At 39.5% G+C, this 14,725-nt stretch overlaps 1 protein-coding gene across 6 annotated transcripts in view; it reads left to right on the forward strand.

The window, feature by feature from the left end:
• Positions 1-14,725, forward strand: part of ep400 (E1A binding protein p400) — a 47,599-nt gene that overhangs the window by 22,483 nt on the left and 10,391 nt on the right. For 4 of the 6 annotated variants that reach the window (XM_014023429.1, XM_014023428.1, XM_014023431.1 and 1 more), the window contains 25 exons: positions 2,958-3,131; positions 4,438-4,590; positions 4,805-4,872; positions 6,469-6,758; positions 6,934-7,136; positions 7,358-7,527; positions 8,322-8,518; positions 8,657-8,768; positions 8,909-9,166; positions 9,286-9,360; positions 9,530-9,667; positions 9,762-9,806; positions 10,598-10,751; positions 10,858-11,093; positions 11,188-11,361; positions 11,446-11,493; positions 11,595-11,731; positions 11,865-11,921; positions 12,006-12,084; positions 12,366-12,536; positions 12,623-12,668; positions 12,746-12,852; positions 12,985-13,186; positions 13,264-13,355; positions 14,007-14,189. In XM_014023429.1, the coding sequence (XP_013878883.1) occupies positions 2,958-3,131; positions 4,438-4,590; positions 4,805-4,872; positions 6,469-6,758; positions 6,934-7,136; positions 7,358-7,527; positions 8,322-8,518; positions 8,657-8,768; positions 8,909-9,166; positions 9,286-9,360; positions 9,530-9,667; positions 9,762-9,806; positions 10,598-10,751; positions 10,858-11,093; positions 11,188-11,361; positions 11,446-11,493; positions 11,595-11,731; positions 11,865-11,921; positions 12,006-12,084; positions 12,366-12,536; positions 12,623-12,668; positions 12,746-12,852; positions 12,985-13,186; positions 13,264-13,355; positions 14,007-14,189 (3,569 nt within the window). The remainder of the gene's footprint in view (positions 1-2,957; positions 3,132-4,437; positions 4,591-4,804; positions 4,873-6,468; positions 6,759-6,933; positions 7,137-7,357; positions 7,528-8,321; positions 8,519-8,656; positions 8,769-8,908; positions 9,167-9,285; positions 9,361-9,529; positions 9,668-9,761; positions 9,807-10,597; positions 10,752-10,857; positions 11,094-11,187; positions 11,362-11,445; positions 11,494-11,594; positions 11,732-11,864; positions 11,922-12,005; positions 12,085-12,365; positions 12,537-12,622; positions 12,669-12,745; positions 12,853-12,984; positions 13,187-13,263; positions 13,356-14,006; positions 14,190-14,725) is intronic. The other 2 variants (XM_014023430.1, XM_014023433.1) reach the window with 2 other exon arrangements.

The raw sequence follows: 14,725 nt of genomic DNA on the forward strand, positions 1-14,725 counted from the left end.
AAAATATGGAAAAGTTCAAGGAGTATGAATACTTTTGCAAACCACTGTAATACAAAGTGAGTGAGAAAAACATCCTAAGTAAAAATAAGAGTAAAATATGTTATCACGCAACGAAGGAGTGATTGTGTGTGTGTGTGTGCGTGCGTGCGTGCGTGCGTGTGAAGCTGCTGTGGTGTGCAGCCGGCGCATCCATTCATTCATTCTGAGCCTGGAAATATTAACTTTACACAGGAGTTTATTACCATAATTAGAGAGGAACAGAGGAACTTAAATGTTTGGTAGAACGTAGATCTTTGTTTATTTCATAGCTGATATGAATAAACGAGTCACTGCGCCTCAGTGGAGAGTTTTCATGAGTTAGAATCAGATGGATGAGACTGTTCCATCAGTCATGATTCAGCTTTGGGTGGACTGGACTGGCACAGTTTCGATCGGTCTGCCAGCTCCCTCTGGAAAGCCCCTGTGGAACCCCAGTTCAATCGCTGCTGCTGCACGTGCATGCGTACCGATGTGTTGCGCTCCCAGAGCGCCTCAGTGCCAAACTGAAAGGATTTTTCCTCAAAACGGCTGATGAGCCCATCGTCATCATGGATCAGAAAATTCTATCTGTTTATAAATAAATGCACTGCATGTAACACTATTTATTATATTCTCCAGTAAGGCTGAATCAGTTCCTGGTAAATGTATTTTTGGCACAACTTTGCCCGTCTTTTATCTAATACCCCTTTTCCATGGTGTAGTGTCGGAACAGTCGGTGTAGATATGGGTCGGTACGGGTCGGACCGGTTGGTTTTCCACTGATGTTCCAGTCCGTTCCAATGGGTGTGTTTTGGGCAGTTGGTGGAGGTGGTTTTTAGGTTTTTTAAAAAGAAGTTAATGGGAAAAATAAGAGATAGAAACACATTTGATGAATAACTTTTGAAATTTTAAAAATTTGCAAAGATTTAGACAATCAGTGACGAACAGTGTTCTGACGTCGCATTTTGGTGTCATCTGGGGCCGCTTGGAACCACAATGAAGTAGGTACTAAAAAAAGTGCCGGTTCCATGAATCTGGCCTAATGGAAATGGCTTGGAACCATACCGAACCGTACCGACACTACACTAAGTGGCACTAGTGGAAAAGGGGCATAACTGCATCCATGTGGATGTAATAATTGTTAATCATGTGTGTCTGGTGTGAACAGTAATCATTTTCACATCATGAACAGTTTCTCAGAATCACCTCGTAAGTGTCGCCAACGGAGCCAGAACCACAGAAACGTGCGTACACCAGCCCTGGAGTTGGCGTGGGGCTGTGCACATTTTCACATTCATTTCAGTTTTGATACATCCAGAGTTTTGCGTGGAAGATGGCGTACGCAAGGTTTTTGTGCGAATGCACCGTTGATACATGAGGCCCCTGGTGTTCTAGTGGTCCGTTTGCATAGATTTTTGTGAACATCAATATTTTGCACCCAAATACAGGAGAAATCTGTTCCAGGATGAAACTTCCTGAATGTGTTCTTTTTTATTATGTCTTTCCCAGTTTTATTTTTTATTTTTGCCCAATTTACTAATAACTTTATTTGTTGAATTAGCCCCACTGCTGGAAGAAAGCCAAATGGCTATGGTGGTTGTTTTTTTTATTTGTAATTTTCCCTTTGCTGTTTTTATTTTTTTGTCCAATCTTGACGTCACTGCAAAGCATGTTGGAAGTGTTCCCAACAAATATTTAAACCTCTTTCTTCCTCGATTAGAACGGTGAAACTTTTTCAGTAACACACAGCAGTTTTCAGCCTTGTTTGCACACTGAAAACTAGGTGAAGAAAATGTTTCTGATCTTTTTTTTTCTAGGTACTTCAGATTAATTTGGAAGTAGTTTCCATCTTTTTTTCTTCTTGCTTCTAATACCAAAAAAATATTATTATTTGAGAGACAGTGAATTATTAGGACCAGAAACAAACAGACCTCTCTGGCTTGTTGTAAGCTTCTCCGCAGCAGTGTGGTGAAATATATTTTGGTGGATTGGTAAAAAAGTAAAAATGAATAATAGCACAAATAATAATTTTTCAAAGAACAGACACCAACAATAATAGAAGGGTTTATTCTTGGGAGAATTTTGTGTATTTTAGGTATTTCTTATTTACAGTGAGATTTTTTTGGAACATCATTTACTTTGTTGCCATCAACTATAGGTTGTAGGTTAAGAGTAGGGTTGGGCAATAAAATATTAACGATATACTGTGTATCACGATGAACAAGTGATCAGTATCAAAAGAAAATACTTYAGATAGAATGTTGATAATTTCACTGAACGTTTTAGAAAACTTATGCCAACTTATCAAGTATGTCTTGATTCAGAAAAAATGGAAAGTTTGTCTCAATAAGTCTCCTAGTATTACTGCATTGTCTATAATAGATATTTTACTTCAGCTTTGTTCGCTTCGCTTGGTAAGCTTGTTGTGTGCATTTAGAAACAGTTTTAAGATTAAGAAGCACAAAACGTGAATGTAAAACGTAAATTTCATTTTGCTACTATGAACTATGCAAATTCTCATTTTTTATACTTGTTTCACACATTTTGTAATTACACATTATAAAATGGTGTGAAGCAATTAAAGTGCATAGGTTTAATACAAATATAGACACACACATTAAGTTCTTTAAGGAATCGGATAACAACCACCTGGTGACCTGTGTGTTGCCTTGAAAAAGCGTTGAGTAGAGAGCTTCATTTTCGTTCATGTTTCAGACTGCGTCTGGCCTTAAAGTTAATTTAAGTGAAAGCTGCTATGATTCTGGTATTAAGAGGTGCTGTGCTCTCCCATCCGATTAATCCACCCTGGTTCTGCATGCCCAGTCTCTTTTTCACCCTTTAACTAACGAATTAGAAGTTTTGTAAGCTTAAAATTGTCATGGCACATTTTCAGTCTGTAATTGTTTGTGTCTGTTTTTTGTTTTGTTTTTTTATTGAAGGTGGAGATGTGGTGAAGATTGCACAACTGGCCAACATAGCAGGTGGTCAGACTCGTATCGCCCAGCCAGAGACTCCAGTCACGCTGCAGTTTCAGGGGAATAAGTTCACTCTGTCACCCAGCCAGCTCCGGCAGCTCACCACCGGACAGCCCTTGCAGCTTCAAGGTACACTCGGTAATGTAAATCCCATTGTGACACTTCTTCCCTTTTATACTCTTCTTTATTTCCTTTTTGTGCCTGTTTAAATTTTCTAGATAATTTGCTTTCTGTGAGTTTTTTTTATATTACTCAGTTTTGACTAGATATTGAAAACCTAAATGACAAATATATAACTTGTTTGTTTACCTAATAAGATCTGAAGCATTTTATTATAAGAAAGAACAGATGAGTGTAAGCTGTTTACCTCATCCTCACTTTAATACTTCTGTCAGTTTCTAGTTTAAAAAAAAGTCCTTAAAGGGATCCATGATTAGTTGTAACATTAGACTTTATTTAATACACATATATTTTAACTGTAAAATAAAGACTGTAAAAATACTTTAGGCTGTTTAGTTTTTATAGTTTTTAAACTAAAAGTTTAAAATATATTACACGGAGAGGGTCATTTTATTTACACACAAAGCATTCTGGGTAAATGATGATGTGGATAGGTCCTCGCTGTGAGTGAGCTATATCCACCCTGAAGGTTAATCTTGGACAATATCTGACAATCGACTCTTTTAAATGAAACCAGAGAGMGTTGACAGAGAGGAGAAGGTAGAAATGACTCAGCCTGTAACTGAAAATATGGATGGAGGACAACAGAGCTGCTTCATGGAAGAAGAACCTCAGCTTAGCCTGTTAGCTTTAGCGTTAGCCCCGACACTATCACCATATATATGTATTAGCTCAGCGCTACACATTCTCCTCTCGTCACTGAGGTCCTCCATCCACATGACAGAGAGGGGAACACAAAAATGACTCAGCCTGTAACTGAAAATATGGATGGAGGACCTCAGTTTAGCTTGTTAGTTTGTTGTGCTAGCGCCGAGCTAATACATATATATAAAGAGTCGATCATCAGATATTGTCCAATATTAACCTTCAGGGTGGATATAGCTCGCTCACACTGAGGACCTATCCACGCCATCATTTACCCAGAATGCTTTGTGTGTAAATAAAATGGCTCCGTCCTTGTTAAAATATATTTTGAAATATTTACAAAACTGAACATCCTACAGTATTTTTACAGTCTTTATTTTACAGTTAAAATTTATGTTTATCAAATAAAGTCTAAAGTTACAACTAATCGGGGATCCCCTTAAAATTAAACGCATTGCATATATTTTAACTGATGCTTTAGCTGTAATTTTACTTGATATTACCCCTCTGCTGCTCAGTTTTTGTATCTACCTTGTGTACGGTTCCAAGGAGTCATGTCTCTCTGTGTGTGTGTGTGTGTGTGTGTGTGTGTGTGTGTGTGTGTGTGTCACGGCTTTAGGCAACATCCTGCATATTGTGTCGGCTCCGGGGCAGCAGATCATAAGGCCACAGGGATCCATGGTTTTGCAAACAATGCCTCAAGCTGTTCCTGCTTCCAGTGCTTCAGTAACACCTGGCACACCGCTTCCTGCTCTTTCAACAGCTCAGCAAAGTAACTCTATAACAGCTTCAATATTGTGTTACTGTCTTTGTCTCTGAATCTGCTGTTTAAAAAAAACCTGTTACCAGTTTAAATCTACATTTATATATTACTGTGGGACACCAAAGGCTATGTTTCCTACAGTAAAGTTTCTCCTGCTGTATTAAACTTCATCTGTTTATTTGTGTGTTCTTAAATTGACATTTTATCTTTTTTATTTTTTTAGCACTGGGTGTGACTACAAATGCCACGTCGTCTCCCACCAAACACACTGCAGCTCATGGTGGTTCTCGGGTCAGTATGTTCAGGAAAAAAGAATATGAGTGATAGATAAATATGCCACTGTTTATTTAAAACCATTTTAGATGTATTGAAATGTTTGAAAAAGGAAATAGTTTTTAGAATTTATTTAAAAACAAATTGTCCTCAAAGAACAATAAAACTACATTTTACCATGGAGCTTAAACTTAACTGAATTTCTGGTTAATATGTAGATAAGTTAAAGTTATCGAAGATATATTTAGTGTTGTCACATCTGCAACTATAAATGCTAAAAATAAAAGAATGTTTGTTTTTGTTATGTAGTCAGTCGTACAGTGGATGAACCTCAGCACATTATAAATCTGTTAAATAACCAGAAGAAACAAATATAGGGTTATGGTACAGCAAAGTTAAATCCCTGTTTACAACTTTGCAATATTGTTTTTGAAAGAATTGAAACAATCGGGTTTGAAATAAAAACTCCAAAACTTTTTGGAACTGAAATGCAATCAGAACTAGACATGGGTTTTTACAATGTAAAAACAAGTGTGCATTGCCACGTAGCATGTCATTGCAGCATGGTTTTGCCTGCAGCATTGGACTTGCAGAATGAACTTTGACCAAGTTCAAATGTGTTTTCTATACCAGCTTGTGCCTGTCACGTCAGCAGGTGTTTGTAATTAAGGTAATTGAGTGCAATATGAAGTTGTAGACATTTTTGTTAAAGTTGCATAAGGCAGGTTTTGAACCCTGATCTCCCACATGAAAGTCCACAGTGCTCATCATGAGACTATAGTAGATGTGGCAGAGGACAATCCCAGGGATTGGATTGTGTATACAGAAAACTTTTACCTTGTCAATGCAATTATTGACACTTAAGTGCAATATATTACAACAATAGAGCAGTATTAAGACAATATTATAGTAAAACATCAAAATACAATAATATTATTATTGTAAACACTGAACAATTGAGATGAAATATTATTAAAGTATGGAGCAGTACCAAGTTGAGTCCAGCATGGGGCAGTATTGGACCATTACAAGGCTGCATTGACTCCAATTATATGAATTTTGGAACAAAGTTTAAACATTAATATTTCAAAAACTACAAATTGCACAGCCACCAGAAGAAATAGCAATCATTTGGCACAGGACCTTTACAGATATAAATTATAATGGCAGCTGTAGGACAAAGTATGCAGGAGGAGTAGCGTGGCGACKTGGAAGAAGATGGAATAATAAGCTGAATAATAAAGAGAAACAGGAAAACAATAGTGTGCATTGAATTGGCAATGCACACTGAATATTAACGGCTGCTACAAAACACATGCAAGAATTTATGTTTGCTCAGAAACAAAACTAGCTTTAGGTCTCTGGTTGTGTTTTTGTAGAATATCTTTTGGAAAATTTGGTCTATTATTAATAAAAATAAATATTATTTTTTGTGGTTCATTGAAGTATATTACCTTTATTAGTTTAAACTSTTTAAGACTTTCAGTTTCCTTATTGGTTCTACATTTTATTTAATTTTATTTTGAAAGGACTACACATTTTGTGCCTTGGCTACAGCTATGTAAGCACTTTTCAAAAGACTGTAATTGTGTCTTTGTTCACTGTTGTGTTCAGGAGGCTTCAGGAGAAAAGACTCAGCTGCTAAAGGAGCGTCTGACCCGCCTGTTTGAAGCGAATGAGCGGCGCTGCAGCCGCAGAGTGCTGTATGGTTCGGATGTGCTGCAGGCGTGCACTCTGAGCCCAGATTCGGGTCACTCTGCTCTGACTGCTGGAGGCTGGAGGTGGGTGGGCAGGGAGAGCTGCATCAGGGCTCAGACAACATGTGTAGGTACAACTTCCATTCTGCAGTCCACTCTGCTCACCACAGAGGACCGCCTGGAGKCTGCCCAAAGTCTGATCAAGAGGTAATTCAGTTAGAATACTTTCATATATTGTTGGGGGATCTTCACTGTGACTGTGTTAACTGATGGACATGCTTCTGGAGTTTTATTACAATATTTTATTTACTAATTGAAATAATGACGTGCCTTTTATCTGTATATCACACATCAGTTGTTGACTGCTGTTCTTACCTTGCAGGCTGACGTGTGTGGTGCCTCCAGCTGTAGCTCCACCCTCTCATCTGTATGCAGCCAATCCACCTGTTTCCTACAGCCTTGAACTGAAATCCTTCCAGAGGCGACTGCTAGAGGCCTCTGCCCCGCACAGCGCAGAAATCCACCATTTAGCATCCAGACATCTCTTGACTTATACCGACTTACAGTTAATGCAGGTGGACTCTGGTTAGTTCCTGTCTTGTTGCTGACCTGCCTCAGTTTATCTAATCTTCTCAATCAGCAACAAGCTGAAACTGCTGAACAATTCAAACTGTGTTTGTAGCAAATATCTCAGTTTTAAGTAAACTTTCCTGTAGCTAAAGTCAATTGTTAAGGCATCCAAAAATCAGAATATATATATATATATATAAAGCAAAAATAATAAATGTTTTTTTTTCTTTCTCAAGGTAAACTGGAAGCTCTTGCAATCCTACTGCAGAAGCTCAGATCAGAGAGCAGGCGTGTCCTCATCTTCACTCAGATGGTAAAGATGCTGGACATCTTGGAGGCCTTCCTGGATTACAGACAGCTCACTTACATGCGCATTGATGAAAACCTCACTTGTGAAGAAAGACAGGTAAAAATATCACCACCATTTTATCTGGTTATGAAAGCAACACTTATTTTACCTTAGTGGAATATTTTTGCTGTTGCACTGTGAAGGATACAAACTAATATAATAATAAATTAGAGCCAAGTATAACAGTAAATGGGTACATGTATACATACATTAAACTGAACCTTTACCACTCGAAAGGGAGACATCTTTCTGCTCTGTTTGAAGCTAATATAATTTTCATGAAAAGCTATATTTATGTAGATATAATAAGTATTCAGTCTTTAGGAACACTGCCTTCCAGTAAGTTGCTATCTACAGGAAGTGATTTGCCACACATGCATATAACMAATGAAATCAGGGATGTTCGGTGCTCCAGTCTGAATAAGGGAAAAATGAAATGATTAAACCAGACACCACAGACACCAGATACAGCACCTTCAGTCTTTTAGTAGGCATTGATATAGCCTTGTTTGGCATTGAAATAACATTATTTACCCTGCTGGGTACCATTTTCACTGTAGCTTCTGGCCCAATAATTAAATTACCTGTTTTTCTATCCAAATCTGAAATGTGTAGCACAACTTTAAAGGCATTCAGTCATTCATACACTGACACTCTTTCAGTTGTATGACAGGTAATGATGAAAGAGTCAGTGTCTCATATTTTCACACCCTTTTGTTATCTCAAAGATAACAGGAGATGGGATTCTAATTTTAAAGTTACCCTTAAAACATTAAGCATAGTTRGATTGTGACAGCGTCTTTATAGTGTTGTTCCCCACGCTGTTCATGACTAATGTTGTGGACCTGCAGGAAAACATGAAGAAGTTTAACAGGAGCAGGCAGGTGTTCTGCAGCATCCTGACCAACCGCTGTTGCCCTGCGGTTGGGACCATGGTGGATGCAGACACCATCATCTTCTACGACACAGACCTCAACCCAACCATGGACGCCCGCACCCAGGAGTGGTGTGATAAAGTCGGGCGATCTAAGGACATTCATATATACAGGTAATATTTTTAAAACAAACCTGAACAACTTAGGCTCTTCATTCTTATGTTTCCTATTCCCCTCCTAGTAAATAGTGTATATATTAGAGAACTTATTCACCTAAATATTGTTTAAGACTTCAGTGATTTTGTTTGCAGAATGGAGAGTGGAAATTCTATTGAAGAGAAGTTATTAAAAAATGGTACCAAGGACCTTATAAGGGAAGTGGCTGCTCAGGGTACTGACTACACATTGGCTTTCCTCACACAGGTAAGAATATCTGTATTTATTTTAATCTGCAGTTACTCTCATCCCAATATGTTTTGAAGACATCAGTCATCAAATTAACGTTTAGGAAAAATATAACTAAAGTTTTACTGAACATAGTTTAACTGGTACTGTGTCTGTAGCGGACAATCCAAGATCTGTTTGAAGTGGAGGCGGGTTCAGGCGTGAAGGTGGAGGAGTTTGTGGTTCTTCACCAGGAGCCTTCGGCCTCAGAAGCCATTTCTCCCAAAGTAGCGAGACCCTACATCCAGGCTCTCCACAGCATCAACCTGGATGCTGGACCAGAGGAGGAAGAAGAGAACGAGTCAGCAGAGGAGTCAGAGAACCAAACTGTAGAGGAGCCTGGTCTGATAGAAGAGCTGAATGCAGTCATGGAACAGGTGACTTTACTTTATGTATTTTTTTCAAATACACTCTAGAGTGAAAGACAAATACACTAGCTTAAAGAAATGCTGTGTTTGGTCATTTAATTTGTATTTATTCATTGTTTCTAAAACAGCTAACCCCTATTGAAAAATATGCCCTGCATTATCTGGAGTACCTCAACATCAGTGATGAAGAAGCTGCACTGAAGGTAAGCTAGATTTACCCTCATGCATGTACTGTATTTACATAATTTACTGAGGCTGCTGAAAATCAGTCCAATAAGATTCTCGTGATTTTAAGCATGTTCTTATTACCATGCTAGTATAGTATTTATCCTATTTATAAACTCCACTAATTTATATGTTTATTTTCTCCAGGAGAGGCTGGAGTGCTCTAAGAGAGGCTGGGAGATTCAACAGCTGCAGAAACTAAAGGAGGAGGAGGAGGAAGAGAGCCAGATGACTGAGGGAGAGGAAGATCTATTCACTTATACCAGAGAGGATGCTTACAACATGGTGATGGACCGCTCCGGTCTTCGCTGATCAAAGAAAGAAAAATGTTTGCTTTCAGTTGCACCTTGTTGATACTCTTTTCTTTTCACTTGAACAGGAATATGTATTTGATGCAGAGGATGGTCATACAGAAATAATGCCGGTAAGACACCAAATATGGCATATTTGGAAAAAACCTTTACAAACTGTACCAATGGCTGTTTATTTTGACCTTTTGTTACACAGATCCTGTTGTGTTATGAAGGGTTATGTACTGTTTTGATTGCATCTATCTGACTAATAACATAATAAAAGTGTTGTGGCACTATAAAAGACCAAGCAGTCAAGCCACAAAGTGATTAAGAATTTACACAGCTAAATAAAAGAGGTGCTCTAAATATAACTGATCAAAAATGTAGCTTAAAAACCTGAAGAATGGGGCACACTGACCAAACACAATGACACAGTGGGGTTACTTGTTTGGTCCTGCTCAGGTGTGTGTGTGTCTCCAGTGGGTGTGATTGTGGGTGGATATCTTTCAGCACACAGCTTGAGCTGTTGTGATCTTATCATTTGGTAGTCTGTCTTTTTTGTTTTGTTTTCATCACGGCACTGTTTATTAGTGCTTGTGTAACTATGGGAGAACAGTATGTCTGAAAGTTCAAAAGGAGGTGGACACCTGAGCAGCTAAATTAAAACGCGATATTAAATTATCAACATTTTAAATCCACACTTTGTTAATAAGTGCACCCAATAATCCCATTGTTGGGTTAAAAATACAAGTTTTAACAGATCAGGTAACCAAATAATAAAGGATAATTAGCTGTAAATGTAATCAAAAGTAATGAGTGTGTGTGCAGGGCTGATTTTACCCATGTGTAGCTGAGGCCATCACAGGCACAAAACAACTCAAACAGCTGTTTCCTTGTTTCTAACGTGTGATTTCCAACACAGCTTTGGACTCCTCCCACACCGCCACAGGATGACAACGATATTTATATTGATTCTGTGATGATGTTGATGTACGACACCACACCCATGCCAGAGTCCAAACTACCTCCCGTCTACATTCGCAAGGAGCACAAGAGACTTAAGATGGACCCCTCCGGTATAACGAATTACCTTACGAATCGTCTTTAAAAGCTTCAGTCGTTGAAATAAAAGGGGCATATCATGCCACTTGTGAGACTAATTCCTTGTCTGTTTTTGTCTAGCAGCGGCCAGAAAAAAGAAGAAGGGCCACGGGGAGACGGTCATACCTCCACGCTCTCTTTTTGAAAAGGCCAGCATGCTCAAAGTTCGCCGTGAGAGCAAAGACCAGAAAAAGAACTTTTCCCTCAAGCAGCAGGTACCTTTTGCCAAACCCCTGCCCTCGCTGGTTAAACCGGCCATGGAGGCAGGTCAGGACAACCCCGAGTGGCTCATCAGTGAGGACTGGGCTCTGCTTCAGGTAATGCATCGCAGACAGTCTGAGCTAATACTACTAATAAATGCCTGCTTTTATGTCTCTTAAACAACAATTTCTGTTCTAATGTTTTTATTAGGCTGTTAAACAGCTGCTGGAGTTGCCTCTGAACCTGACCATCGTGTCTCCTGCTCACACACCCAACTGGGATCTGGTGAGTGACGTGGTGAACTCCTGCAGCCGCATCTACCGCTCGCCCAAGCAGTGTCGCAACCGCTACGAGAACGTCATCATTCCCAGAGAAGARGGAAAGGTACTGAATGACGTTGCTTTATTCTGCTGTCAAATAAAACTCCTCTGCTCATTTGTCTCATTATCCATTTTGCAATTTTTTTAGTTGGTGTATGAAGCCAACCCTAAGAAGAAAACTAAGAGCATATACAAGGTATCCTGTGCTGTCTGAATAGTTTTTTTCTGGTTGTTGAGCATTGCTTTGCTTTTAAAATCACTCTTGATTTTTTTCCAACTTTGTGTGTCTACCTTCAGTCTAAGAACAGTCGTCCTCTGAGGACCTGTCAGATCTACACACAGGATGACAACTCCTCTCAGATTCAACTGTACAACAGTCGCTTTGAAATCATGAGAATTATTGCCAGCAAACGGAGCCCACCAATCAAACCACTGTGAGTATCTGTTTACAATAAATGAGCTTACATGGACTAAAACCTGTCAAACAGAAACATAAAAAACCTAATGTTAGTTTTTATTCTTTCAGTTTGGCAATGCTTATTTTAATGTAATGATACTGTTTTACAGGCTTGGTATGAATCCATTTCAGAAGAACCCCAAACATGCGTCAGTCTTAGCAGAAAGGTATGTCTCAAAAATACWAATTTTACTACTTATAAAAACTTTAAATCCAAAAGAATAAACTTGATGTGTTTCCCCTCTCTTTAGTGGGATCAGCTATGACAAACCCCTGCCCCCCATTCAGGTGGCCTCTCAGCGCGCTGAAAGAATTGCCAAAGAGAAAAAGGTCAGCAGTCTGTATATTTGTGTGGAAGCATTCTGGCCTTATTGCAACAAATGTAAACACTTGCTAAACAAAAATCTAATTTCTAATCATTCTGCAGAGATGCAATGTTAATATTTGTCATATGGCTGTAGATATTTTTATAGCAGTTTTTAGTTCTTTTATTTTTACATGATTAGAATTAGCCAGAAGCTAATTTTAAAGTATAAAAACTTAGATGTGGTTTTTAGTCTTTATTTTGTATTTGCGTTTGGGGTAATATATATTTTTTGCATTGTTTGCAGGCCCTTGCAGAGCAGCAGAAAGCCCAGCAGTTGGCCCAGCAGCAGCAGCCTGGAGCTCCTCAGGCCCAGGTTGCACCTGGTCAGGCCCAGACTCCTGCTGCTGGCCAGGCTCAGATCCCTCAGGCTGCAGGAGTGCCTGGAGCCACCACTGTGCCGAATGCAGCAGTACTGGTGATGATAACTTGGTTCTGAGTAAAGAAACAACTGTTTAGGCTTAATAACAGAAAGTTTAACACAGTTGTGTTTTATTTTTTTAGACTGGTGCAATTAAAAATGTCACTGTAGGCACAACCATTCAGGCTGGTAAGTTTCACTCAATGTTTATTGTATCTGTGCAGGTAATGTTTAGTAATAAATTAATTTTGATGTATTTCTACAAGCTACTGTGGGAGGGAATGTGATTGTGAACACAGTAGCTGGAATCCCCCCAAGTCCCTTCCAGGCCAATAAACGCCTGGCATCTCCAGGCATCCCTGGCACCCTCTCTGTGAGTCATATTCACTTGTTACTGCAGCCCTTGGATTCATTTACTGTGCCACAAATAGTCTTTGAGCTGGATACCAATCAGTCAGAAAGATGACTAATTATTTGCATTTTGTTTGTTTCCATCGTTTATCAGCCTGCAGGCACAACTGGAGCCCAGGTGGTGCACACGCAGCAGAGGGCTGTTGCAGCGACTGCTGCCCCCACTGAAGTGGTGGCGATAGCTGCAGGGCAGAGCGTTCGAGCCGTGACCCCAGTGTCTGCAGCTGCCGTCGTTTCTACAACCCTGAGCCCGGTGCAGACACAGAACCGCCCGCTTGTTCCTCAAGTCGCTCCGGGTACAGAACCCCAAATTCCCTTTTCCACAAATGTTTTTTAAAGCTGTGTTTTTACACATCATCTGTTGTGTTTTCAGCCCCAGGTATGCAGAAGTTTAACCTGCAGATGCTCCGGGTGCATCAGCAGCCGGCTCCGTCCCCTCAGATCAAAGCTGTAAACAAACCTCAGGTACACACACAGCCTTTCTACACAAGACACAAAACCACTTTGAAAAATGATTTAAGCATGGCTCAATAAAAACATATACAATTAACTGAGATATTAAAGGAAACCCAGGTTACTTGTAACATAGTGCAGATGGAGGACAACAGAGCTGCTTCATGGATCAGAGAACCTCAGATTAGCCTGTTAGCTTTTGTGTCACCGTGAACATGTATTAGTCTAGGCGCTAACATGAAAGCTAACAGGCTAAACGGATCCATCCACAGTTTCAATTGTGGGCTGAGTCAGTTCTGCATTCTCCTGTCTGTCAAGATGCTCTGGTTTCATTTAAAAATACTGATCATCACATATTGTTTAAAATTAACCTTCAGGGTGGATAAGAAGCTGTGAATGTCATCATTTGTCCAGTATGCTTCACGGCGTTAATAAAATGGTGCCATCCACATGACAGTATTTTTTTATTTGGAAAAACTAAACAGCCTACATTATTTTTACAGTATTTGTTTTCAAGTTGAAGTAATAGTTTATCAAATTATGTCTAATGTTGCAGCTAGTCAGGGTTTCCTCTAAAAGTTGCAGTGACTGCAGTAGTTCTGATTTAACTTGTGTAAAAATGGTTGAAGTCTAGTTACCTCACCACTAACTCATTGTTTCCAGGAGTTGATAAAAATGCAGAAGCACAAGGTCCCCTTACAGCAGCAGCAGGTAGCTGCAGCAGCCCAGGGTCAACAAGCTGCAGTGACCCAGCAGACCGCTCAGGTGCAGCCTGCTCAGGCCAGTCCACAGATAGCAACTGTGGCCGCACCCAGACCTCTGCTGACCACAAACGCCATGCGTTTGGTAAGATGTAAAAACAGTTTCAGTTTTCAGATTTCTTACATACAAAATTAGCAAAACAAGGCTAACTTCAGATAAAGAAATTATGCCAGCCAAATATATCAGCTCAGTAAATAGGAGCCATCTTGTTTGTTTACGGCTTGTGATTGGTCCGGTCCACATCAGGTCACATGAGGAGCCAGTTAAACTTCATCAGACAGTAAAGTTTTAAAAAACTGTTGATATCAGTGCTTGAATGTGAGTGTGAATGACTGAAGTATAAAGCACKCTGGAGTCTGTGTGGGTTTGATAAGGTGCTATATAAGTTCAAGTCATTTACAAAAAGAAAAAATAAGTAGGTCGTCTGGATGGGTTCTTCTTTAGAGAACCGTTTCGTCTCCTCCAAGAGGTCCTGATGCATCTCAGTAATCCAGGTAAAAAATCAAAAAGAAAAAAATTGTGTAGGTCTTCTGGACGGGTTCTTCTCTAATGAAACGTTTCGTCTCTCCTCCAAGAGACTTCGAAGAAGTCTCTTGGAGGAGAGACGAAACGTTTCATTA

Source organism: Austrofundulus limnaeus, unplaced genomic scaffold (assembly GCF_001266775.1).
Source record: "Austrofundulus limnaeus strain Quisiro unplaced genomic scaffold, Austrofundulus_limnaeus-1.0 Scaffold369, whole genome shotgun sequence".
Classification (NCBI taxonomy): domain Eukaryota; kingdom Metazoa; phylum Chordata; class Actinopteri; order Cyprinodontiformes; family Rivulidae; genus Austrofundulus; species Austrofundulus limnaeus.